Source organism: Grammomys surdaster, unplaced genomic scaffold, assembly GCF_004785775.1.
Source record: "Grammomys surdaster isolate TR1022 unplaced genomic scaffold, NIH_TR_1.0 126131, whole genome shotgun sequence".
Taxonomy (NCBI): domain Eukaryota; kingdom Metazoa; phylum Chordata; class Mammalia; order Rodentia; family Muridae; genus Grammomys; species Grammomys surdaster.
Genome location: NW_021620939.1, coordinates 6,936,754 through 6,963,759, shown reverse-complemented (window position 1 = coordinate 6,963,759; position 27,006 = coordinate 6,936,754). Strand labels below are relative to the sequence as shown.

Below are 27,006 nucleotides of genomic sequence, written 5' to 3'. Positions count from 1 at the left end.
GTGTGTGTGTGTGTGTGTGTGTGTGTGTGTGTGTGTGTGTGTGTGTGAGGGGGGGATGAGGAAAAGGGAAGAGGGAGAGTTGAAAGAGATGAAAAGAAAAAGAGAGGCTATATGTCCTGCAACCGCCCCTTCTAAAAACCAGGTAAAGAAATTCAAGCCCTGACCTTACGGAGCTCTACAGGCAGCTACAGGAAAGCAAGCAGATGCGGAAGCTCTGGCTGAGCCTCAGTGTGGAGCTTCAGTGCAATCCCAAGAGCAAGCAAAAGCCAGCTCCTCCCACCAATCCAGCAGGAAAAAATCACAGCCCTGTCAGGTACTCACAGCATTGGCTGGGAAGGCTCGGATCATGACTGCATTGAACCCTTTGTACAAGGAGATGACTCCTTCTTCTCGGATCAGCTCTCTCAACACATCTCTGAAACCATTAGGATATTTTCCAGGAGGTGCTGCAGGGCAGAACCCAATTTTTTAAAGCTCTAAGAAGCTTTGTGACCTGACCATGGTAACCCACATGAAGACCATCTACTAATTACAGCTGTCAGGTCAAAGCTAGCACTAGGGCAAAGATACCTAAAGTCTACAACTTAGCAGTACTTCACAGCTCAGCTCACACTGGGGCAAAGACATGAATGTCTACATTACTAGTACCAAAGGAGTTAAAAATTGAATTAAGCAGCCTCTGGCCATGTTGAAGAGGAAAAATAAAACTTTCTTAGTTCATGTTTAGGCTGACATGAAAGCAAATCTAACATATGAATGTTAGGAGAAGGTTGGTCAGGCAACACTGGAAGACAGAGAGGATATCCTCAGAATCTTAAGACCTTGGCACTCACCAGTGCTTCACCCTTGCTTATGAGCAGCACTTGGGAGGGAGAGGCAGGGAGCAAGAATTCAAGATCATTCTTAGTTATAAAGCAAGTTAGAGGCTAGCCTGGGCTACTTAAGACCCCTTTCAAACAACAAAAACAAAACCTCTGCACCCCAGGGTAGTCAATGCTAGACCTGTTCCATCTACATCCATACCACTCACCAGTCTGGAATCGAGACTTGAGCACATCTGGGGGAATAGCCACAACCCAGTTGAAGATCCCTGCAAAGCCACCAGCCACCAGGATCCGAGGCACACTGAGGTCCTTGACACTGCAGACCACCACAACTCAGTCAGACAAGAGCCTGGCAGCGGGATTCAGACCAGTTCCTCCATCTTATTCAGGGAAGAAGTTACTGGGGGAAAAGGCTCAAGGTCTGAGACCTGGCAGCCACCACTCTGTTGGAGGAGGTTCTGTGCATTATTCGGAATCCTCCTCCATCAAGTCAGGTACAGAGTAGAAGGTGTTAGCTGTAACCAGCAGCTACTGAAGGAACCAATACAGGGGCAAACAACAAGTGTGTCTACTTCAGGCCTGCTACAGGAGAGGACAACCTACCCAGCAGTGGGAAATGGCTTCTACATACTAAGGTTCTTTTTACCTCTTTCCCTCTGGAGTGAAGAGATTTTTAAGCCATTCATATGTCATGAAATACATCCCACTGGCAGGAACATCTGTTGGTGGCAAGAAAAGTGAATTAAAAATTCATAAGATCTGCACAGATAGCACTAGACTATTCAAAGATTCCTAAGGTGTGTTTTTTTTCAGGTTATAATTACATCACTTCCCTGTCTTTCTTTCCTCCAATGGTTCCATGCACTATCATCTTGCTCTCTTTCAAATTTATAACCCCCTTTTTTTAATTATATATATAAATATGCAATTTATATTTATATATAAATATAAAATAAATATAAACAAACAAGAATAAGTACATAATATATACATACTATATACATACATATCATATTAAATATATAAGTTTATTATATTAAGCACAATATATTTATACTGAATATATATTTATATTACTATATATTAAAATACATTCACTATACTATATAGTATACTATATACAAACACATATATAGTATAAATACATAAATAGAGCCTACTTGGTCTGAGTGATGTTACGTGTGTGTATACATCTTCAGTGTACCATTTAGTGTGCTCTTCCCTGAGGAAGATCCTGAGACGTTCTAGGAGCTATATCCTTACTGGTTTTGATTTTTTTTTAGTTTTTTTTTTTTAAACATACATGAGTATTTTATCCGCATGTGTCTGTGCACCATACATGTGTAATACCCAAACAAGCCAGAAGAAGGTATCAATCAGATCCTCCAGGACTGGAGTTACGGAGAGTTTGTGAGCTGTGACCTGGGTGCTGGAGACTAAACCTGAGCACTCTAGAAAGGCAGCCACGCTCTCCACCACTAACCATCTCTCCAGCCCCAAAATCCTTTTGTATTTGTTTGTTAATTTGCTTGGTTGTTTAGTTGGTTGGTTTTGTTTTTTTGAGACAGGGTTTCTCTGTGTAGCCCTCAAATTCACTTTATAGACCAAGATAGCCTCAAACTCAGAGCTCTACTTGCTTCTACCTACGAAGTGCTGGATTAAAGGTGTGCACTACCACCACCCAGTTAACATCCAGTTTCTTATTTTGTTTTTTTTTGTTTGTTTGTTTTTTGGGTTTTTTTTTTTTTTTTGGTTTTTCGAGACAGGGTTTCTCTGTGTAGTCCTGGCTGTCCTGGAACTCACTCTGTAGACCAGGCTGGCCTCAAACTCAGAAATCTGCCTGCCTCTGCCTCCCAAGTGCTGGGATTAAAGGTGTGTGCAACCACTACCCGGCAACATCCAGTTTTTAATAATCAGTCTGCAGCTATCAGATGCTGCTGAAAGCCAAGCACTGGTGTGAGCGTTCATTTGATGTAATTCATCTTTCCGGTCTCCTCAGGGGTCACCACTAACACACACACCCACTCAGAATCATAGCTAGTTGTCTGGCCTTCCTCCAAGGTGCCATCTCAGGATGAGACTGTCTCTGCCTGTCACCCCAACAGCAGCTCTGGGAGTGTGGCGCAATGGTAGAGCACTGCCTAGCACGCACAGTCCCTGAAAAGTTTCCCACTATTCATAAATCTTTCTTATTTCCCCTTCTCATCCCTTCAGCCATGACTTCTATCTAGAAGCCTCTACCTTCCCATGACATGACTCCACCCCTGAAGACATTCAAGAAGAATGAACTTTTTCTCCGTCCTTCTCTGTGTCCACACTGGGTGAGACTGCTATAACCAGTACACACACTGCTGGTTTGTAAGGCATATGTCCTGATCTAGACATCCAGGGAAGCTTCTCAGGTGCAGGTTCATCAGCTGACCTCCCCAGGCGACCTAAAGTGCAGAGCTTCAGAGTTTACCTCGCATGAGAGTGAGCACAGTCCCTTTGTAGAAGCCACGGATCCCGTACTCCTGATACAGCTTCTTTGCACAGTCCAAGGTACCGCTGTATTTGTTTTCCCCTGAAGAAGCCTGAATCTGGGAGGGATGGAAGATCACCAAGTCAAAAACAGCAGTGTTGGAACTGACAGACCCAGCAGGTTTGGGGCTCCCTGGCTAGCTAGCCTAGGTTCATCACTGAGCCTCAGGTTAGTGAGAAAGCCTGTCTCAAAAGACAAGGCGGGTAAACCCTTAGGGACAATGAGGCTGCCCCTGTCCTCCACATGCACATGTGCATACTTGCTCGAGAAAAAAAAAAATATGTGCGTGTGTGTGTGTGTGTGTGTGTGTGTGTGTGTACAAGATACCAGAGATGTTAGAACTGTCTGACAAAGATTTTTTTAATGCAGTCATGATAAAATCCTTTAATGAAAAATTATAGATATGCTTGAAACATGAAAATAGCCATAGCAAAGGAATGGATAGTTTCAGCAGAGAAACTAGAATATACAAAGAACTACTAAATAAAATTTCAAACTGGAAAAGTAAACTTAATAAAAGGCTCAATGGCTACCTCATTCAACAGCAACAAAGAGGAAAGGGACCCAGGGACTGTTGCAGTGGAAACGAATCTATAAAGATGAGCTCAGGGGTGGGACACCAACGGTGTAATCCCAGCACGTGAGAGGTCAGAGGCAAGAAGGCATGGAGTTCAGGGTCATCTCAAGCTACTTAGTAAGAATGAGGCTAGCCAGGGTTTATATTTCTGCTGGATGGGTGGTACATGCCTATAATCTGAGAGAGAGATAGGAGAATTACTGCAGCGTCGAGGCCAGCTTGGTGCTCACTCATGGCGAGTTCCATGCCAACCTGGGATATATAATAAGATTTTATTTTTATTTTGTTTTGTTTTAAAGACTGTCTCCCAAAACAACCAAAATCATGGCACACACCTTTAATGACAGCACTCTGGAAACAAAAGCAAGCAGAACTCTCTGAGTTAGAGGCCAGCCTGGTCTACACAGTGTGTTCCAGGCCAGCCAGGGCTATAAAGTGAGACCCTGTCTCAAACAAGTAAAGAAAAATGGACAGTGAGGCGATGCAGATAAAGGCACACGCTGTGTGAGCTTGGAGACCCAGGCCCACGTGGAGAAAGAAGGAGAGTACTGACTCACAGCGTCATCCAAGTGATACAGTAATTGAAAAATGTTCTTTAAAAATAACAATCTTTTTTAAAACCAGGCATGATGGGTGCATGCCTGTAATCCCAGCAGCTGAGAGGAAGGGACAGGAGGGCTAGGAGCCCAAGGCTACTCTTCTCTACATGGTAAATGCATGGACATGGAGCTTGTAAGTACATGGAGCTTGGGCTACATAAGACTGTCTCAAAAACAAACAAAAATGCAATAAAGCCCAGAGCAAAACAAGAACTAAGGCACTACAGTAAGTGAATAAAATGTCACATGATGCATCCATCCTTGCTCATCTGCCCTTGTCAGCAGCACTTCAGAAACTGAAGGCAACTGGTATCTCAGCAAAGGTCATTCCCAGGGGTCTTTACCTACGACCCTGCACATGCTAAACAGATACTCTACTACTGAGCTATATCCGCTCTCATCCCAGGCAGAAAGGAGATGCTCCTGCCCACCATGTTGTATGTCTCCATTTACTGTCCAAAATGCAGTAACTGCCTGTCTCTAATTTTGATTTTGGGTTTGGGTTTTATGTTTTGGTTTGTTTGTTTTGAGACAGGGTCTCTTTCTGTAGCCCCTGGCTGTCCTGGAACTCTATGTAGCCTAGATAACAGTGAACTGTGACAAGTCCCCGCCTCAGCCTCCTTAGTGCTGGGATTGTAGTTGTGTGCCACAACATATGAACCTGTGCCCCTCCTGCCTCATCGTTGGCATTTGCCTACTGGGAAGTCACCACAATAACTGGTATCTAGTTCTTGATTCTTTTTTTTTTTTTTAAAGATTTATTTATTTTATTTATGAGTACACTATAGCTGTCTTCAGACACACCAGAAGAGGACATCAAATCTCATTATGGGTGGTTGTGAGCCACCATGTGGTTGCTGGGATCTGAACTCAGGACCTCTGGAAGAGCAGTCAGTGCTCTTAACCGCTGAGCCATCTCTCCAGCCCCCTAGTTCTTGATTCTTTCATGTTTCTGAAAACATGTTTTGCACAACTGGCCTAAAGACTTCATACAGGGAAAAAGAGCATAAATACAAATCCAGGCATGGCAGAACATGTCTGTAGCCATGGCACTTGCCTGTAAGCCAAGCATGGGGAGACTGAGGCAGGAAGATCATGAGTTTGAGGCTAGCCTATGACACATAGCAAAACTGTGACTCTAAACAACAAACCCCACAATACTACTACTAGGCGTCCGAATTGCGCTTCTTTCCTGCTCACGGCCTACAACCTTACCTGCAGTAAGCATTTGATCCGTTCTCCAGGGGTCATGATTCCTGTGGTGAACACACCAGATAACATCCCAGCTGTAAACAGCTGCGGGTAGCTGCATTGAGAACAAGAGCAGAAGCAACTGTCTGTGGTTCTCACTGAGGACTGAGTCAATCAAGCAGAGAGAGAAGGGTTTTGTCAGGAAAAGTTAGTATGTAGTCTGGGGAGAAGCATGCCACGAGTAAATCAGATTTTACAGCCTCCAGGCAATTCTGATATCAAATTAATCAGAGCAAGAGTCTCAATGCCAAGAACAGTAGACCTATGAAGCCCACACACAGTAGGTGCACATTTGAAGTCCCCTCATCCCTGAGAAAAGAGTTACAGTCAGATACAGTTTTCACCCATGAGCCTGCTACCTTCAGTAACTCTGGTCAAGTTACCAGGTCTCAGAGGCTTCATCTCCAAGCTGTAAAACACTGGGTTGTTGTGGGGCAGGGAGAGCCTCCAACCTGAGATCTAAACCTCAGCAGACCCCAGTTCCCCTCCAACATCACATCTCCTGGGCCACCAAGGAACTAGAACATTAAGCTAAAACTCACACAGGAAAGCTTCAAGGTCAGGGAGAATGGCTGTGGCCATCCCACAGGCTGAGAGGTAGCCAGGGGTTCTAGTTTCATTTCTGATGCTGTGATAAAATACCTTGACCAAAGCAACTAATGGGAAAATGGGGTTTGTCTTATGTTTCCAGGATATAGATCATCATTTGGGAGATGTAAGGCAGGAAGTCAAGCAGCTAGTTAGATCACATTCACAGTCGAGAGCAGAGACCCCATGCTGTCTACTTCTAGCTTCTCTGGCTTTCTGTCTTATATAGCTCAGGGATACTGCCTAGGGAATGGTGCCGCTCACAACAGGCTAGGTCTTCCTACATCAGTACACAATGAATGAAGACATGCCCACAACAACCGGATAAAGGCAATTACTACAATTAGAACTCTCTTTCCAGGTGACTCTAAGCTGTAGCAAGATGGCATTTAAAGCTAACCTTCAGACCAGGCCAGTAATGAGAATTGCAATGTGAGATGTTGAGAAAAGCTAAGTCAATGATGGTCCACAGGAATGACCAGTCCTGTGGGCACTGTAATATAAAGCTCCCCAATGGCATGAATCATGGGTTCTCATCCTACCACCACAGACGGAAGCAGCCTGAGTATAAGGAGTCTGAGACTCCTACTGTCTGTCACTAAAGCTGTCTGTGTCACCTCTAGCAAGACCTTATCTTTCTGGCATTTGTAATATCATGGGCAGACAATAGGACACAAAGTCACATTCAGTACTTCAACAGAGTCCCTGCAATTTGTCAAGTGTTGCTGAAAATTGAACATGCTGGCCCTTGATCAGGCCTCAAGCCTAAAGCTCTGACAACTAAGCCTCAGGCCAGACTCACCCCAAGGAGTCCATGACAAGGGAGACAGATGGTGAACAGCAATGGGGGACAGCCTATCCAGGCTCCTTCCCGTTAGGAATGGCAACAGTTTTGACAACCCAACTCCTTCATGCACTCACCCCACAATCTACTTCAGACAACAAACCAAGCATATAGGCTGATGGCTGAACAATCAAGAGTCTTTGGGTTTTCCTTTTCATTTCAACAGAGACCCTACATTGCCCAGAATGTCCTGGAATTCTCAACAGAGGCCATATGGCCAACCTACAGGGTATCTGTTTTGTGTTTGAGACAGGAATATTATAGAGCCCATGCTGCCGCCACCTGATCTCACTATGTAACTGAAGATGACTTTGAATTCTCGATCTTCTTCCCTCCACTTCCCAAGCATTAGCCCACCCTCCCAAAAAAGATAAATACATACATACATACATACACACACACACATACATAAAAGAGGACTAGGGTTGGTGCACACCTTTAATTTCAGCACACAGGAAGCAGAGATTGGTGTATCTGAGTCTGGGGCTATCCTGGTTTAAATAGCCAGGTCAAGGCCAGTCAAAGCTGTGTGGTGAGACCCTGTCTCAAAACAGAAAGTAAAATAAAAGGCAGGATACACAACTCAGTGGTACAGAGCTTGTCCAGCATGTGTGAGGTCCCAGTTTCAATTCAAAGAACTGTCATTTTTCAAAAGTGTGAGCCTATTCAAAAGACCTGTAATTACTGTTTAATTGATAGTTTTCTGCAAAAACTGTAGGTTCTGTAGGTCTGACCCAGATGGCACAAGAGACTTGCTTGCATATATATCCAATGTCACAGCCCTGTTTACACTGCTGTCTCCAAAAAGAGTCATCTCAGTAACTAAACTGCCCCCCATAACACCATCAACCTCCATTCTTCCCAGGATGCCCAACCGTAGAGCTGTTCTCTAAATAGAATCTTGTGTGTCCATAGGACACCATGCAGACACTATGAGCACCTGGCCGACTCTGTTACTCCCCACCCCATTCCTAGGAGGTGTTTGTGAGCGCTGAGTCTTCCTGAGTTTCCCTGCTAAACAGCACTCTAGGAAGGTAACTACAGCAAGGCAGACAGGAAGGTGTGATAGGATGGGGTCCTAAGTGTCTCATTCCACTCCTAAAGAAAGGCTGTTTCTGGGGGCTGGAGAGATGGCTCAGTGGTTAAGAGCACTGACTGCTCTTCCAGAGATTCTGAGTTCAATTCCCAGCAACCACATGGTGGCTCACAACCATCTGCAATGGAATCTGATACCCTCTTCTGATGTGTCTGAGGACAACTACAGTGTACTACTCATACATAAAATAAATAATTCTTTAAAAAAGAAAAAAGAAAAAAAGAAAGGCTGTTTCTCTTGTGCTGATGTTACTACATGGGAACATAGCCCATAAGTGCGGTACAACTGTGAGCTGTCGCATTGTAGGAGCAGGTGTTCAGAGATATGTATCCCTAGATCCTTGGTAGACCAGCAGTCCAACAGCCTAAACCAAAACAAACAAAACAAAACAAAACCGCTCACACCTGGGGGCCCTTAATGTATCTAGACACATTCAGAATACCATGACTCCAGAAACAGAACTTCCCATTGCAAACGCCTTTATCTGTGGCTTAGACTCTCTCAAAGCCTGTTATGAGCTGATGTGCTGAGAGTACAAGCATGCGATACCTGATTTCCTCCCTTTAGCTCCCAGATGCCAGCCTTGCCAGCCCTGGTGGCTCCCAGATGCCAGCCTTGCCAGCCCTGGTGGCTCTTGTGCCTTTTCAGGAGCTGATAACCTATATGGCTCAAGACTGAGGACACTTTGTCATGACAATCAAGAATTTCACTCAACATTCCCCTGCATCCTGAGAAGCTAACACATTAACTATTTTTTTTTAATGTTGAGGTATAATTCTGACTCAGTTGTCTCTTTATACCCAAACTAACTCTAAAAATGTATTAAAAGAACATACAAGGGGCTTGAGATATGCTCAGCAGTTAAGAACATTGGGCTGTTCTTCCAAAGGTCTCAGGTTCAATTCCAAGTACCCATGAGGCGCTAATTAACAGTCTGAACCATCAATACTAGGAGATCTGACACCCTCTTCTGGCCTTTTCAGGTACTGCACCCATATGGTACACAGACATGCAGACAAAACACCCATATACATAAAATAACAAAATAAATTTTTAAAAAATGTAAAGAAGATACAACAAGGGCTGGAGATATATTTCATTTGGGAGACTGTATGTACAAGACCCTGGGTTCAACCCCCTGCCCTGCATAAAACCAGGAGTGGTGGTACACAACTGTCATCCCAGGACACAACAGGTAGAGGCAAGAGGATCAGAAGTTCAAGGTCATCTTTGGTTACACAGAGAGCCCTTCTTAAGGTTCATCTTATGCACATGGGTGTTTTGGCAGCCAGTATGTATGCACCATGAACGTGCCTGGTGTCTAAGGAAGTCAGAAGACGTCTGTCTGATCTGCTGGAACTGGAGTTACGGTTGTGAGCCACTGTGCAGGTTGTTGTTGCAAAGCAACAAGTGCACTTAACCACTGAGCCATCTCTCCAGCCACTGGAACCGTCTCTTAACCAGTTCACAGAACACAAATTTACTTCTGTCCTTAACAGGCAGTAAGAACCACCACGGAATTTGTCTCCAGTGTGTGCGGTGGGCAGTGTACAGAGTGCAGAGGACATTGATAATGGAGAAGAAATTAATGACAACCTGGCAAAGAGACAAGGGAAGGTGCTTTTTTTTCTTTTACCCTTTCATCTCACAGAACACAGGAAAGTCAGCTACTCCTTTCCCTCAGAGTGCCCACAAGTCATCCCTGGGACCTGAGGGAGAGCCTCGGGGTCAAGCCATTCCCTTAACACATATCACAGAACCAAGAAGAATAGCACTTAGTGTTGTCCGAGAATACTCACGTAAGTTCATCCTCTGGAGATTTCTGCTGTAGTCTCTTCCCCAAACCAAACCCAAAGAAGCACACAGCGAACATAGGAGTGACTCCAATGATGGGTGCAGCCATGCCCCGATAGAGCCCTGTGATGCCCTGCAAGGAATCGCAGGAACAGAATCTGATTTCAGATATTACCACTCTGTAATTCAGTGCTGGGAATCAAACCGAGGGCCAAACAAAAGCTCACCTCTGTACTCTGGCCTCTGAGCAGTACCTCAGCCTCTGAGCTATACCCCTGACCCCTGAGTTTTACCCCAGACTCTCACCACTAACAAAGGGGAGCTTCTCAGTCTCCAACCTCTGGCTTCCTTCTCCACCTTTTCAAGCATAGAGAGATTTATTCTCCCCGCCCTCATTTGTGTGTGTGTGTGTGTGTGTGTGTATGTATATATGTGTGTGTATGTATGTATGTGTGTGCATACGTGTTTAGATATATACCTGTGTTCCAGTGCACACATGTGCATGTGCTCAGAAATCAACCTTAGGGACCCTTCCTCAGACATCTTTCTTTCTTTTTCTTCTCTGAGACAGGGTCTCTCTGTAGTCCTGGAGCTTGCTATGTAAACCAGGCTGGCCTGGAATCCATCTGCCTCTGCCTCCCAAGTGCTGGGATTAAAGATGTGTCTGAGATACTATGTAAATTAAGACCAATCTGGGCAATTTAGTGAAATTTTGTCTTAAAATGCCTTTGGGAGAAGGGAGGTGTGGGGGACAGGGTCTCACTCTGTATCCCTGGCTGGTCTGGAATTCCTTATATAGACCAAGGCGGCTTTGAATTCAAAGAGATCATGCCTCTGCCTCTCACAACACTGAGATTAAAGTCCTGTGCTACCACACCTGGCCAGCAAAAAATATTTTTAAAGGACTTAGGGGTAGAGTAGGGTATGCCTGAAACTATGCGGTATCTGTTAAGAGTCTTTTTTGACCTCTGTGGACACCAGGCAAAAATGTACACACACATCCATGAAGGTAAAATACAGGAGTATTTTAAAATAGACATCTTAAAAAGAAAATGTAAGATCTGAGCATGGAGGCACAGGCCTGTGGTACCAGCTCTCAGGGGACAGAGGCAAGAGGATTCAAAGTTTGAAGTCATTTGGCCTTCAAAATAAGATTAGATCTCTCAAAAATAGGGGGGTGGGGCAAAACATACCATCGTAATCACAAAAATAATAAACCGAGGGATTGACATGTAGCTCAGAGTACCTGGCATGTACAACCCCTGACCCCCAAAATGAAATAGAAGTGAAATGGAATAAGTCACCAAATGTGATAAAAGTTATATGGCTACACAGGGCAAAGAAGCAAGAAGAGGAACTGTAAGAGTTAAACAGTCTACCACAACAAGGAGGCTAGAGCAGGTTAGATGTGTGTTCAGATGCATAAACACAGAAAGCATAGTAGCAAATGCACCGCGCAGTTAGGCAGAATCAGGGCGAACAACTGAAGGAGGCGAGTGAGAGCCCTGGTCACTGGAGCAGGGAAGAAGGATCACATGGCTACCTGCCATTCAGGGAAAATTAAGTGTCTGTATAACTTTAATTTTAAAAAATACATTTTAAAAAATTATATTTTTAATTTTAAAAAAATAATTTTTAAAACAAATACCAAAAATATGAGTTAAGACTGTTCCTGACACAGGGCAGGCTGCACAGCGGGAAGGCACCACAGATCCAGGTTGAAGAACTGTTCTCAATGCAGACCCTCCAACATCTACATCTTTCAGGAACCAAAGGGCCACACGTGTGAACCTATTAGCACGCCTCCTGGTAGCTGAGTGGTGGTGGTGCACACTTTTAATCCCAGCACTCAAGAGGCAGAGGCAGGCAGATCTCTGAGTTCAAGGCTAGCCTGGTCTACAGAGTGAGTTCCAGGACAGTCAGGGCTACACAGAGAAACTCTGTCTGGAAAAGGCAAAATCTGAAGGGGGGAAAAGACTCCTCCTGGATTCCACAAAACCCTGGAATGCCTCAGGCTGCAGGCACACTCACCATGGGCCAAGTACAGAGACCTAGGAGGGAGGGACAGAACACAGTGTGACAAAGTCCCATCAAAGCCTCTTCCCAGCTGTACACTGGGATGAGGAGGATGCCCAGGTCCTCAGGGGCCACGCATGCCTCCCGACAACCCATCTAGTCTTCCCTTCAATGATCTGCCAGCTTCATGAAATACAACTCATATCTGGCAGCTCCAGAAAACAGAGCTAAGTCTGGAACATCAAAAAAAATCAGGGAAGTATGCAAACCCGGACTAATGAAGTCTGCTAAATTCTGCAGTTAGGTCTGTATTATTTTCTTCCTGATTTTTGTTCTCCTAATATATTTCCCAAGCTGGATTCCAACTCAACTGTGGTGATCCCCCATCTTACCCTCCCAGGAAATCTATAAACACTTAAATATAAATCTATAAGCTTGTGTTTCTTAGGCCTGCCTTAGGTGTTGGATTTACATAAGCCCTTTTCCCTCACACCCAAGATACAGCTCAAAATGTGTTGACCAAGAGACTATAGACTTGGGTCTCTTGCAGAGAACTCTCTGGATAGAACTCTCTGAAATTTGGAGCCTCCATGAGACCCTGATCAGACTCCATCCTGGGTCCAGATATAAAGAAGGCCCTTAAAGAAGAAAGGCAGAGCCAAGCCACCTTGGGTGAGAGAGCCAAGCAGGCTCTGTCTCAAGGCCTTCCTCCTAAACTGAATCCTGCAGGAGCCCTAGAAGCATCCACACCATAGAAGAATCCATCCCTTCCCAGCACCTATATACTTCTAGGTGACACCTGCCCTTCAGTTTCTGCATGTGTAATAGTCTAATTGATAGATAATCATATCCAAGTTGTACTTTAGTGCAATTATAATCTTTGCACTTGGGAGAGTGAGGTAGCATTAGCGGGAGCTCAAGTACAGCATGGGGTGCAGTATGAGACACCAAGTCAAAACATTGGACAAGCAGGGAGGGACTAGAGAAATGGTTCAGTGTTTAGAGCACTTGTTGCTTTTGCTAAGGAATGAGGTTCAACTCCCAACACCCACATGGTGGTTCACAACCATCCATAACTCCCATTTCCACAGGATTCGACTCCATTTTCTGATCTCCAAGGCATCAGGCACACTTGTGGACATTCATACACATAACTTTTAAAAATTCATATTCTATTAAAAATTATATACCCAAATAACTCTAACAAAAGTAAGCATCCCTATCTAGGAATACAGAGACTCTGCTGGTCTCCTTTCTTCTCCAAACCTCACATATTTCCTTTTTGTTGGTTTTTTTTGTTGTTGTTACTTTTCTTAGATATCTATATTATGGGTATTTTGCCTGCACACACAGACACACACACACACACACACACACACAAACACACACACACACACACACACATATGTGCTAGTGTTCTGAGAGGTCAGAAGAGGGTGTTGGATGCCCTGGAACTGAGTTATGAATGGCTGGGCACTGGGTAGCAAACCTGGGTCCTCTGCATGGATGACAAGTGTTCTCACCTGCTGGCCATTTCTCTAGCTTCAGCGGTTTTTTTTGATACAGAAGCTCCCCACGTAGCTGAGGTTGACTTCGCCCTAAGATCTTCCTATCTGAGCTTTCCAAGTGCTGAGATTACTGGAAAGTGCCACCATATGGCAAGATGTGAATTTTTATGCAATTCACAGCTTCAATTATGCCTTGCTAATACCTCCATCTCCGGGAAGAGCGAAGCATTTTATGGGCTTCATTCATCTGTATACCCAGTAGCTGGAATTATCAGGCTCCAGAGCAGATGAGGAGGACATGGCTAAGGAGCTACAGCTGTGGCCAGCAGAATCCCACAGCTAACTTTTTCACCCTCAAGAGTAGTACCAACCCTTGAATACAGTCCTCTAAGGGATACCCAGCACCAGAAGCATACCTCTCTAAAAAGAGTCTTCCGGAAACAGTCGAAGGTCCCAGAGTACATAGGTGGCTGTCCAGGCAAAGTTGGTGGCTGTGTCTGCAGTCGAACCTGAAACCAGAAACTAAAACAATCACATTCTAGAATTACCACCGATGACCCGAATCCTCTTTCTCTCCCTTCCTGCTCCTTATCCTCAGATCCAGGGCTGGAGACTGAACCTAGAAGCCTCTGTGAGCACCTTTCCCCCTGAGCTGTTTCTTCAGCCCTTTAACTTCATTAAAAGTGGGAAATGTACACCACCAGAGATATCTTCGGCATTCTCTTCTGATCGATTCACACTTCACTTCTACCCCATTAGTGCTCATTCAATTTAGTTATTTACTTTCGTCTTTTGAGACCGGGTTTCTCTGTGTAGCAGTACTCACTCATTTTTTTCTTTAAAAAAAAAAATATTTATTGTATGTGTGTGAGTACACTATTGCTGTCTTCAGACACACCAGAAGAGGGCATCAGATCCCATTACAGATGGTTGTGAGCCACCATGTGGTTGCTGGGACTTGAACTCAGGAACTCGGGAAGAATAACCAGTGAGTGCTCTTAACCACTGAGCCATCTCTTCAGCCTGCAGTACTCGTTCTTAAAAATTATATATTTTTTTATTTTGTGTATATGACTGTTTTGCCTGACCATAAGTATGTACACCACATGCCTGCATCACCACAGAGTCTGTCAGAATCTCTGCAACTAGAGTTACAGACAGTGGTAAAATGCTATGTAGGTGCTGGGAACTAAACCCGGGTCTCACACAAGAACAGTGAGCACTCCTCAGCTGGGCCTGCTCTCCAGCATCTCCTTTTTCTTTTTCTTTTTTCTTTTTTTTCCAAGACAGTGTTTCTGTAGACCAAGCTGACCTCAAACTCACAGAGATCTGTCTGTCTCGACCTCTCCAGTGCTGAGATTAAAGGCAAGTGTCACCACTACGTAGTGCATCCGTCTCAGTCTTTGTTTTGTTTTGTTTTCAAGACAGGGTTTCTCTGTGTAGCCCTGGCTGTCCTGGAACTCACTCTGTAGACCAGGCTGGCCTGGAACTCAGAAATCCGCCTGCCTCTGCCTCCCAAGCGCTGGGACTAAAGGCATGTGCCACCACTGCCCAGTCCTGTCTCAGTCTTTAAAAGTCTGTTTTATATTTATTCTTTGACAGTTTCATTCACATATAAAATGTACCTTATGTAAAATCCATTTTTCTCCTACTTTTGCCAGATATTCCCCCCAACAATTTCATTCTTTTTACTGAAAATATTTCACTGGATACCAAGTTTGTTTACACACACACACACTTCATCACCATGCTTGGTTTTTTGTTGAACTAGGGATGGAACCTTCATTCATGCTAGACAAACACTCTTACCAGTGACTTGTTATATCCCCAAACTATTCGGTATCTTCACTATTTTCACACACACACACACACACACACACACACACACTACACCAAGCACTTAGGAGGCAAGGACAGGAGAATCATGTCATCTTTGGCTATCTAATAAATCCAAGGCCAGACTAGGCTACAAGAAAATCTATTTCAAAAAGAAACAGACTAGCTGGACAGTAGTAACACACACCATTAATGCCAGCACTAAAAAGCCAGAGGCAGGCAGATCTCTGAGTTCAAGGCCAGCCTGGTCTACAGAGCAAGTTCCAGGGCACTGAGGGCTACACAGAGAAACTGTAGAAAGAAAGAAAGAAAGAAAGAAAGAAAGAAAGAAAGAAAGAAAGAAAGAAAGAAAGAAAGAAAGAAAGGAAGGAAGGAAGGAAGGAAGGAAGGAAGGAAGGAAGGGAGGGAGGGAGGGAGGAAGGGAGGGAAGAAAGGGAGAGAAAGAGAGGAAGAGAGAAAGAGAGAAAGAAAGAAAGAGAGAAAGAAAGAGAGAGAGGAAAGAAGGAAGGAAGGAAGGGAGGGAGGAAGGGAGGGAGGAACAGAGGGAGAGAAGAGAGGGAAAAGACAAGAGGGGAGGGAGGATGAGGGAGGGAGGAAGGAAAGGGAGGAAGGAGAGGGAGGGAGGGAGGGAAGGGAGAGAAACAGACCTAAGGCAGACCACCCACCCAAAGTGCTCCCCAAAATACGGTTCACAAAGCTTATAAGCATTAGCAAGTCTTTATTTTAGCCCCGAGGACTCAGGGTCCAGTTTTATACTGTAATAGCAGCTGGAACGGTCAGGGTTTCTGTAGTCTGCTTCCCCATGCTTCTCACAGAAGGCTGTCCTCACCAACCTTCCCAGAACCTCACTTTCAACATATTCTCTCCCACTTCTGTATAATCCTTCTTGTTGCACATGTTAGGACCTTACACGGCCCAGTGAGGAAGGCAGTAGGGTGGACATGCCAATCTTAGAGTTTATGGGACACAATGGTCATTGTCCAGTGGCTGCCACTGCAGTTTTTCATCACGAGAGCCTTGTGCACAGCTTCAGACCCTCCATGGTAGGCATAACTTCCCACTAGAGGTAGAGGGGGAGCTTTCTTTAGCTGGCCATGGTGGCACTTGCCCTTATTCCTAGCACTCAGGAGGCAGAGGTAGGCAGATCTCTGAGTTTGAGGCCTGGTTTACAATGACAGTTCCAATACATACAGGGCTACACACAGAGAAACCCTGTCTCAGGAAAAAAACAAAACAAAAGCTTTCTTTGGGCTGGAGAGATGCTGAGATGGTTCAGTTGTTAAGAATACTGGACTCAGCTGAGTTCAATTCCCAGCTCCTACAGAGGGTGGCTATAGCCACCTATAGCACCAAGGAATCTGATTCCTCTGGTCTCCATGAGCAGCTGCACTCACATAAACATGAACACGTGAACACACACATAAATAAATAAATAAATAAATAAATAAATTTTGTTTAGGTGATCTTTTTGGTTTATTTGTTCTGCTTTTGAGACAGGGTTTCTCTGTGTAGCCCTGGGTGACCTGGAATTCACTCTGTAGAACAGGCTGGCTTCGAACTCAGAAATCCACCTGCCTCTGTCTCCCAAGTGCTGGGACTAAAGGTATATGCCACCACAGTTAGTGCTTTTTTTAGATCAGTTCTTACTATGTAGCTCAGGTTTGCCTCGGGTTCATTATGTGTTCCTAGGTTAGCCCTGAACTCATGCTGATGCTCTCATGCAGACACATCATGTGCTTGGATTACTAAGTGTTAGCCAACACAGCCAGTGCACGAGGTTTGACTGCTATCTTTTGGTGTTTTGTTTTTGTTGTTGTTGTTGTTTTTGTTTTTAAACAGTCTTATGCAGCCCAGGCTGGCTCCAACTCAATATGTAGCCAAGGATTATGAGCTTGTGCTCCTGACCCCTCCTGCCTCCACTTCTCAAGTGCTGGGATTATTTTTCTTGATTTTTGTTTGTTTGGAAACAGAGTCTCACTATGCAATGCCAGCTGGCTTGAACTCACTACGTAAACCAGCATGTTTATTTCATTTGTTTATTTTTCTGAGGTAAAGTTTCATGTATCCCAAGCTGGCCTCAAACTCAGTGTGTATCAAAAGGTGACCCTAACCCACTTAGCTCCAGCTTCTACTTCCCAAGTGGTATTAAGAGAGACAACCTGCTCAGGTTCTACATCATGCTGGGTATCAAAATGAAGGGTGTCACAAATGCTAGGCAAGTACTCTATCAACTGAGCTACATCCCCACCCCAGTGATTTTTTTTTAATGTCCCTTCTGTTTATCTCATCATGACTGCAGCCATTCCAACCAGTGAGGGCCTAGAGCCTCCTCAGCTGATATTCCATCCTAACCCCCACAGCCAAGCTCATGCCTGCCTTGCCTCTCCTCTTGCCCCAAACTCCATGTTGGAAGTTAACCCCAAATGCAGTAACAGTGTTGTGAGGTAAGACCTGATAGATGCTGTTTGTTCATGAATGGATTAATGGCAGCCAGAGAAAGGACTTAAGACTTGAGTCTCATCTCTAGCTCTCTTGCCCTTCCATCTTCCACCCGGGGATGACACAGCATAAACAGCCAGGCAGATGGTAGACCAGTGCGTCTTGGCACTCCCAGCCTCCAAAACTGTAAGAAATAAATCTTTGTTTCTTATAAACTGCAGTGTTCTGAGACTTAAGCCAGCTCCCCACACCACTGGGTTATATAGCTCTCCCTAGCTTTCAAGTCAGAAATCAGCCATCTTTTTTTTTTCTTTTCTTTCTTTCCTTCCATTCTTTCTTATCTTTTGTTTTGTTTGTTTGTTTTTGGAGACAGAGGTTTTTCTGTGTAACATCCCTGGCTGTCCTAGAACTTGCTTTGTCAACCAGGCTGGCCTTTAACTCACGGAGATCCACCTGCCTCTGCCTCCCTAGTACTGGCATGAGCCACTATACCCAGCTTTTCAATGCCTGATCCAACACTACTGTCCATAAAATGTTTCCACATCCCAGTTCTAAAGTGTGGCAATTCTAGATGAACAGGACATATAGGCCAAGGTTTAGTTTGAGAGGCAGAAGAAGGTCGGAAGTTCAAGGACATTTGCTACATAATGAGTTTTAGGCCAGCATAGGATACATGAGACTGTCTCCAAAGGAAAAAAAAAAGAAAAAGAAAACAAAACCAAACACCAAATCACAAAAGCATCAGCTTTTAGTTGGTGACCACCTAGGTTTCTGAGGTCAAAAGGACAGCAGTCAGCTGTGGGTTTGGTTTACACTACGAGGGAAAGTCCTCTGGTGTCAACACACCAGTGAGCATTTTCAGTCACTTATAATCCAGTACAGAGGTCACTAGGCCCTTGGTGGGAGTAACGTCAAGAACAAGAGGAGTCGAGAGAAGAGTAACACTTATATAAGGAGGCAGGATAGTGTTTTTTAAAAGCCTCAGATGTGCAGGACAAGATCTCTGCCACTGTGGAACAGATCCACTATTGATCTCCACTGTGGAGCTAGATAGAGCTCCCTGAACCAGCCACTGCCTTAGAAGCACTAAGCACAGCCTTTGCTGCTGCTAAGATCTGGTTTCTCATTGCATAACACTACAGAATCTCCTCAGAATGAGCAGTCTTTGGTGGGCTTCACTTTGAACACAGACCACCAGATAGCCTGCTGTCAAGCCAGCCAAGAGGAAGAGCCCTTGGATACTGTTCTCTTTCAGAGGAAACTGGATCTGACATCCTATCAAGGCCCCAGCTGAGGTTACCACTCAGGAGAGTCACATCTTCCCTGGGTTCCATGCCCTAGCAACATACCATCCACACACACAAAAGCCTCAGGTCTTCTTCCCACAGGCTCATCCTGGCTGTGATCTGTCATTTCTCTTCAGGTCTATGTCCAGGAAAAAAAACCTTAAGCTGTGAGCTTATCTGAGCTCATATTATGAGCTAAGTCATCGAGTATAGACTTCGGTCTCCACAAGATCTTGCTGAGAGTGCAGCAAGAGGAAGAATGGAAGGCTGAGGAAAGGTCCAGGAGTTTCCTGTGTGACCTCGATTTCCACACCTGAGCCTGGCTGGTCACTGCTTCCTATGGGGGTGAGTATGCAGCTTACCCTGCAGTGAGTGACTAGCTGAAAATGGCCAAGTGTCTCTTCAGGCAAAGAAAAGTGCACAAGAGAAAAGCTATGAGGCACACTGACTTCACGAGGCTTTGTCAAAGGACATCTCTGCCACCTTTGTCCTTTGTCTGTTGGGGAGGCCAAGTCTACAGATAAACTGTTTCAATCTTTATAGCAATATTAGGGTTAACTGGGCTTTTTCTTTTTCAGCTCCAAAGAAGTGCCCTGGGGTCAAAAAAGACTATCATGCAAAGACCTTGAAATAGGAGCTGTCCGCTCTTAGGGCGCGAGGTACACAGCCTCTGCCCACTTCGTATTGATTCTCGAGAAAAAAAAAAAATTGTTTTTTGAGGTGCTAGGGAGTTGAATGCAGAGCCTTTGGCCCTGTTAGGTAAAGCAGCGCTTACTAGTAAACTACATACCAACCCTCTGTAAACTTCCCACGGAAGCATCCGCGGGCCCGGCCTCACCTCTGTCCAGAGGCAGCACCTCGCGACCGACCCTACTTTCCACGTCCCCCCGGACCTTCCTCCACAACCCCCCAATCCACACTCCGCGCACCTTGACCGTGTCTAGGGGGTGCCCCACAAACACCAGGCACACGCCGCCAAAGCCGCCGGCCAGGAGGTTCTTAAGCGGACTGATGGGTTTCGGCTCGTCTGCCATGGTCGGTCTTCTGTCAGTCTACCTGGCAGCTCCGGGCAGTCTAGGTCTTGCTCCGCTGCCCAAGCCGCTCCACCGACCTTTCACCTACATTCAGGTGGGCGGGGCCATGGGCAGGTCGGAAAGAGGGCCCAGTCGGACTAGCCTGGCTTCCGCCCGAAGTCTACTTCCGGCTGCCTCTCCCCCTTAGTGGGCGGGGCTTTCCCTAATGCTGTATGGGAGGGGCTTGGGGGATGATTGTCATGGATTTATTCCTCCAGGAAGTCTTCTGGGATTTGAGTTTTTTTCCTTTCTCTGGTCCTCTGTGGTCCTATGCAGCTGTGCACTCCACAGAGGTCGCATACACCCTTTTGCGTGACACCCACTCTTTTTTAGGTGCTGAAGAGTGGAGGCACCCCATACAGGTCCCTGTCTTTGATAAGCCTTGAGAAAGTGAAAAATGCATAGTATGTCCTATGGTAAAAATTGCCCTGTAGGAAAATAAATCCCGGAAGAAGTAAAGTGTGGGAGACAAATAATTTGTAACTTTAATTAATTAAACAAGAGATCTCATCAGGAAGGTGAAGGATTAAGATCTAGGGTATGGAAATGAGTCCTGTCCACGGATACTGGGTAAAGGATGAAGGACCTTTCTGGCAGAAGATAAAGAAAATTCGAAAACTCTGAGATGACTTGTATTCCAAGTCTGAGAAACCACAGGGGCAGGGGTAGGTTGGGGTGGGTTGATGGAGTAGCTGGTGAGGACATCTGGCTCACTGTTAGGACATCAGTCTCTTTTATGACAGGTTTTGGATGGAAAATAACAATCTGAGATGACACTTTAAACCAAACAAACAAAAAACAGAGTCCCTGTTAACTGCTAGTGAAAACAGCCAGAAGAAACCAGGAGGCCCGAGAAAGTTACAGGTAATGAGTAGAAATGTTGGCTTGGACCAGCAGATAGCAGAATCGTTAATGAGGAGTGGTCAGGTGGTGAATATTGTCTAAAGGAAAACCCAAAGGACCTGTTAGTGAATGGAAATTCATCCCATTCACTACTCATAGACAGAAGCCAGAGAGATGGCTCAGCGGTTCAGAGAGCTAGCTGCTCTTACAGGGCACCTCTGTTCCCTGCACCCTTGTGGCAGCTCAGAACTGTCTGGAACTACAGTTCCATGAGATCTAAGGCTCTCTTTTGGTCTCTTTGGGCACCAGGTACACATACATTCATGGATGTAAGGACTCAAAGACATAAAATAAAAATGAATAAGTATATTTATTTTAGAAAAAGTGAGAGAGGCTTATGGTGACCAAGCTCAATCAGTCAATAAGTTCTCCAGTGCAGAATGTAAACTCTCTCTTGTTAGGGTCCAAAGACTAAAAGCATCTATGAGAATTACCTGCACTTCTCTAGATTTTTACCATAACTCTAAACACATACACAAAACATATTTCCCATTACCTTGTCCTTCTACAAGGTTTATTCACTGCTGGCCCAAATCTTCTTTACTATCCTTTGCGTATGCTTCAATTCCTGTCCTTCTCTGTACCCCGCTTATTGGAGCTCCAACGTTGAGGCACCATCTGACCAAGCCAGCTCCATCAACAGGTTCTCCAGGGCAGGAGCAAGGATCAAAAAGAAAAAAAGACAGTCAGACAACATTGTAGCATGACCCCAGCAGTTCTGAGGCTGAAGTGGATTTATTTTTTTCCCAATCTGCTTTTATACCATTTTAATTACATGCAAGTAATAAGGTCAGTTCTAGGTTGAGGAGCAAGCAGTACAATAGAGGCAAATAGTCAAGGAACAAGCAAAGCAATAAATAAAGTCCCATGATCACTGTTTCTATGGTGCTAATCAGGATGACCAAGATATCTGAGCCTACTTCCCGGTCCTATCCCAAAGTCATATTCATGCCTAAAGCCTACTTCCTTGTCCTAGCCCAATGTCAAATTCCTGCCAAGCCACCCCAAAAGCTCTCCACAAATGCAGGAAAAAGTTAATGTTTTTGACCTCAGCAACTAGAGAGAAAACATCATCTTTAATTGAGGTTGGGGAAGAGACAGGGGTCAAGTAGATTAAAGGACATTTTAGACATAATTAGTTTGAGATTTCTATTCATAGATCTATCTCTTGACCCAGGATTCTGCGGTATTAACCAGTGAAATTAGATCACCAAGGGAGTGGAAACCCTCAGACCCCCAGAACCCTTTCCTTTCCAGTGTTTAGAGATCAAATAGAGGAGGAAGAATCTGGAAAAAAATAAGCAAAGTAACCAAGAAGTAAGAGAGCAACGAATCTGTAATCACTACAAACAAGGGCTTCAAAAGGGATGGGAGAGTCAGGAACACTAATACTCTTAAACACTGAGCACCTCTCCAGTCCACCTGTCTCTTCTTAGGAGGTAAGGAGGCACTGTGGAAGAATTTCAGACACAACAGTGACACAATCGGATTTGTTTTGGAAAATCTGTCTTCAATGAATCAATTTATGTGGGGGAGAGACTGGGGCAGCAAAGCCAGCTGACATAATGATAGCAGCCCAGGTTAGGGACAGTGAAGGCAAGGGGCAAATGTGGCAGAAGAAATCAGAAGCAGAGGCACTAGGGGAAAATGGGCAGCAGCTATTGGTCTCATTTCACCTTGATGCTCAGAGAATGTCTGAGAGCATGGCTGATTGGCAGCTGGTAAGAGGGATGCAGGAAAAGAGCAATCCTCACACATGGTTGTGTGCACTTTGAAAACTCTAGAGGATGGGCTCTTAAAGGCCTGAGTGGGCAGCATCGTGAGCCCTTGTGGAATGGAAGGTGGAGGAGGGAGGCTGGAGATCTGGCCAGGCGGCTAAGAGAACTTGTTGTACAACCTCGAGGACCTGATTGCAGCACAGACAGAACAAGCTGATCATGGTGTGTGATTGCCTGTAATCCCAGCATTGGCTTAGAACTGTCTATTTAGACCTTGTCAGACTTAAGCTTCTGCTGATCCTTTTGCCTCTGCCTCACAAGTGCTGAGATTACAGGTGCGTGGTAGTTTGAATATGCTTAGCCCGTGGGAAGTGTCTCTACTAGGAGGTGTGGGCTTGTTGGAGGCAGGCTTTGAGGTCTCCACCCAGTGTAAGCCAGTCTCCTGGCTGCCTTTGGATCAAGATGTGGAACTTTTGGCTCCTCTAGTCCCACCTCTGCCTTCCCACTGCCATGCTCCAGCCATGATTATAATGGACGAAACCTCTGAAAGTGTAAGCTAGTTTCAATTAAATGTTTTGCTTTAAATAGTTGCCTTGGTCATGGTGTCTCTTCACAGCTGTAAAATCCCAAGACAAGGCGTGTGCCACAATTCCCATCCATGTACTGAGTTTTTGGACACCAGTCCAAGCTACAGGAGAGCTTATCTAAATAAGTAAATGAATAATAAAGCAAAAAAGAGGAAGGGAGAAGAAGAAGGAGGTGCTGGCTAGTCTTATGTCAACTTGACACAAAATAGTCATCCGAGAGGAGAGAATGTATGTTAAGAAAAGACCTCCATAAGATCAGGCATTTTCTTAAATTAGTAATTGACAGGGGAGGGCCGGGGCCCAGCCCACTGTGGGTGGTGCCATACCTGGGCTGGTGGCCATGGGTTCTATAAAAGAGCAGGCTGAGCAAGCCATGGGGAGCAAGCACCCCACTCAAAGGCTACCTCCAGGTTCCTGGCCTGTTTGAGTTCCTGGCCTGGCTTCCTTCAATGATGGACTACGGTGTGGAAGTGTAAGCCAAATAAACCCTTTCCTCCCTTGCTTGTTTTTGGTCATAGTGATTCTTCACAGCAACGGAAACCCTAAGATGGAGGATAATTATATATTATTAATATTGTTATCAAGAAGGAAACAAAGAGGAAAAGGGATGATACTTTTTAATCCAAGGGTCAAAAAGTCAAATGGTGGGTGAAGGAAAGAGATGTAAAGGCTTGTTATATGTAACTGTTAGTTATTGGTGACACTTAGAAGCTCTCCAGAAGGACTACCAGTGATAGATGAAAAACTGAACAGCCAGGCTGGAGAGATGACTCAGCAATTAAGTATACTGGCTGCTTTTCCGGAAGACCTGAATTTAACTCCAATTCCCAGCACCTATAAGTCAGCTCACAGCCATCTGTACCTCCAGTTCCAGTCAGCTGCTATTGTGTTTAGAAGGAAGGAAAGAATGAAGAGTTAAAGTAGGGCTTACTTAGTTTTTAAGAGGGAAGGGACTTTGTGCACACAGAAGCAGGTCCACCCTTTTTGTCTGACCTGATCCTTATGCTGGTATCTTAAATGGAGGCCGAGATTTAGGCGACTCCCAGTGCTGCTGAAGCTCCCTCTGCTGCTCCTAATCCTAGGTCAGCTATGTGCATCAGGAGGTGTCAGCTGCTTCTGCGAATGACCTTTAATGACCAGGCCTTCCTTTTGTGAGCATCCTTTGGTCAGATCTGCCCCTTCCGGAGTGACCACTAGTCAGTCTTTTTCAAGTATGTTTCTTCCCCATTGTTTTATTGGAGTGGCTTAAACACAGGTTCTAGAGACTATTAGTCTGAGAGACCCGGAGAAGGCCTTGCTTATGACCTACAGAAGGAACCATTTCCTGTGTCCACAGGTAGAGCTTCTGTTTTGTTTTGGTATTTTTGAGACAAGGTCTCACAGTGTAGCCCTGATGGCTTGAGATACTTGCTATGTGTTTCAGGCTGGGTTCAGACTCCTGGTAATCCTCTCTCAGGCTCTGGATTGCTGGGATTAAACAGGTGCCATCTTTGTTGTTTGGGTTTTGATCGGGTCTCACTGTTTGTTTGTTTGTTTTGGTTTTTCGAGACAGGGTTTCTCTGTGTAGCCCTGGCTGTCCTGGAACTCACTCTGTAGATCAGGCTAGCCTCGAACTCAGAAATCCGCCTGCCTCTGTCTCCCAAGTGCTGGGATTAAAGGCATGCGCCACCACCGCCCGGCGTTTGTTTGTTTGTTTTGTTTTGTTTTGTTTTGAAAATTTTCACAAGTTTTTTGTTGTTTTGTTTTTGAGGCAGAGTTACTCTGTGTAGCCCAGGCTGGGGTGGAAGTTGCTCTGTAGAGCAAGCTGACCTTGAACTCCTAGAGATCCAATTGCTTCTGCCTTTCCAGTGCAGGGATTAAATGGACGTGCCATGTACCATCTCCACATTTTTGGGGAGGGGGATTTAAACAAGTGTTTTTCATTTACATGTTTTGCACGCATACATGTATGTCCATCACCTCCATACAGTGCCACACAGCCCATTAGAGGGCATCAGTTCCCTGCAACTGGAGTTACAGATAGTTGTGGGCTTCCACATGGGTGCTGGGACTCAAACCTAGATCTTCTTCAATAGTAAATGCTTTTAAGTGCTAAGCCATTTCTCCTGCCTATATCTTCTGCCCATTATATGTGCATGTGTGTGTGTGTGTGTGTGTGTGTGTGTGTTGGCTATTCCTGGTTCTCAACTTGACTATACCTGGAATGAACTACAATCCAGAATAGGAAGGCTCACCTGTGATTCTGATCTTGAGGAACAGTGGCTATGAAAAGCTTAGGCCCAGGCAAGGTAGTACACACTTTTAATTCCAGGAGACTAAGGCAAGGAGATCTTTGAATTCAAGGTCATCTGGGACAAAGCAAGTCTCAGATCCAGGCTGTTGGTACACACTTTTTTTTTTTTTTTTTTTTTAGATTTATTTATTTATTTTATTTATGAGTACACTGTCGCTGTCTTCGGACACACCAGAAGAGGGCATCCAATCTCATTACGGATGGTTGTGAGCCACCATGTGGTTGCTGGGATTTGAACTCACGACCTCTGGAAGAGCAGTCAGTGCTCTTAACCGCTGAGCCATCTCTCCAGCCCCCGGTACACACTTTTAATCTGGGCCACACCTTCTGCTAGAGACCTACACTAGGACATTGGAAGAAGGAAGACTGTCTTCTTCACCTGCTTGCCTTGTGAGACTGAGCAACTGCTAGATCCTGGGACTTCCATTCACAGCTGCTGCTGACCTTTGTTGGGGAGTTGGACAACAGACTGTAGCCATCAACAAATTCCCTTACTATATAGGGACTACCCATATGGTCTGTGACTCTAGAGAACCCTGACTAATACAGTACGTTGATTGAGGGTTTTCCTAATTTTTTTTTTAAGATTTTACTTATATGAGTACACTGTCGCTGTCTTCAGACACACCATAAGAGGGCATTGGATCTCATTACAGATGGTTGTGAGCCACCATGTAGTTGCTGGGACTTGAACTCAGGACCTCTGAAAGAACAGTCACTGCTCTTAATGACTGAGCCATCTCTCCATCCCGATTTTCCTAATTTTTAAAAAGTTTTTTGTTTTGTTTTTGAGGCAGAGTTTCTCTGTGTAGCCCTGGCTGGGCTGGAAGTTGCTCTATAAACCAGGCTGGCCTTCAACTCATAGAGATCCAATAACACACATACACACACACACACACACACACACACACATCAGAAACCATCATAAGACAAGCTAATTTTTTTAAACTAGCAGGTAATCTTCTGGAAATGGTCTGCCTCAGATTAAAATAATCCAGGACAGATTTGCTTCCATAGGCAAGGCCCAGGAGAAAATCATTTTAGAAAAGATTCCTACTATTAATATGCTCTCCCTGTTATTAGCCCACCATTTTGAGCAGCTCTCTGCAGAACAATGGAGATGTACTGTCTTGTAGTGATGTCTCTCATGGTCACAGCCCTCATTCAGCTCTGTGGGTACCTTGGTCAGGTTTAAGGTGTAGTATCGTGCCACAAAATTGGGTTGAACTTCATGATGTTGATTCAAACCTTGG

At 44.9% G+C, this 27,006-nt stretch overlaps 1 protein-coding gene across 1 annotated transcript in view; it reads right to left on the bottom strand.

The window, feature by feature from the left end:
* The window catches only part of Slc25a20 (solute carrier family 25 member 20), a 21,611-nt gene extending 1,268 nt beyond the window's left edge, over window positions 1-20,343 (bottom strand). Inside the window, exons 1-8 of the mRNA XM_028756821.1 lie at window positions 20,109-20,343; window positions 14,035-14,127; window positions 10,100-10,227; window positions 5,737-5,827; window positions 3,286-3,403; window positions 1,471-1,543; window positions 1,031-1,140; window positions 322-446 (exon numbers count right to left, since the gene is read on the bottom strand). Coding sequence (XP_028612654.1) covers window positions 322-446; window positions 1,031-1,140; window positions 1,471-1,543; window positions 3,286-3,403; window positions 5,737-5,827; window positions 10,100-10,227; window positions 14,035-14,127; window positions 20,109-20,213 — 843 coding nt within the window. The 5' untranslated portion in view covers window positions 20,214-20,343. The remainder of the gene's footprint in view (window positions 1-321; window positions 447-1,030; window positions 1,141-1,470; window positions 1,544-3,285; window positions 3,404-5,736; window positions 5,828-10,099; window positions 10,228-14,034; window positions 14,128-20,108) is intronic.
* Between the last annotated feature and the right edge of the window lie 6,663 nt (window positions 20,344-27,006).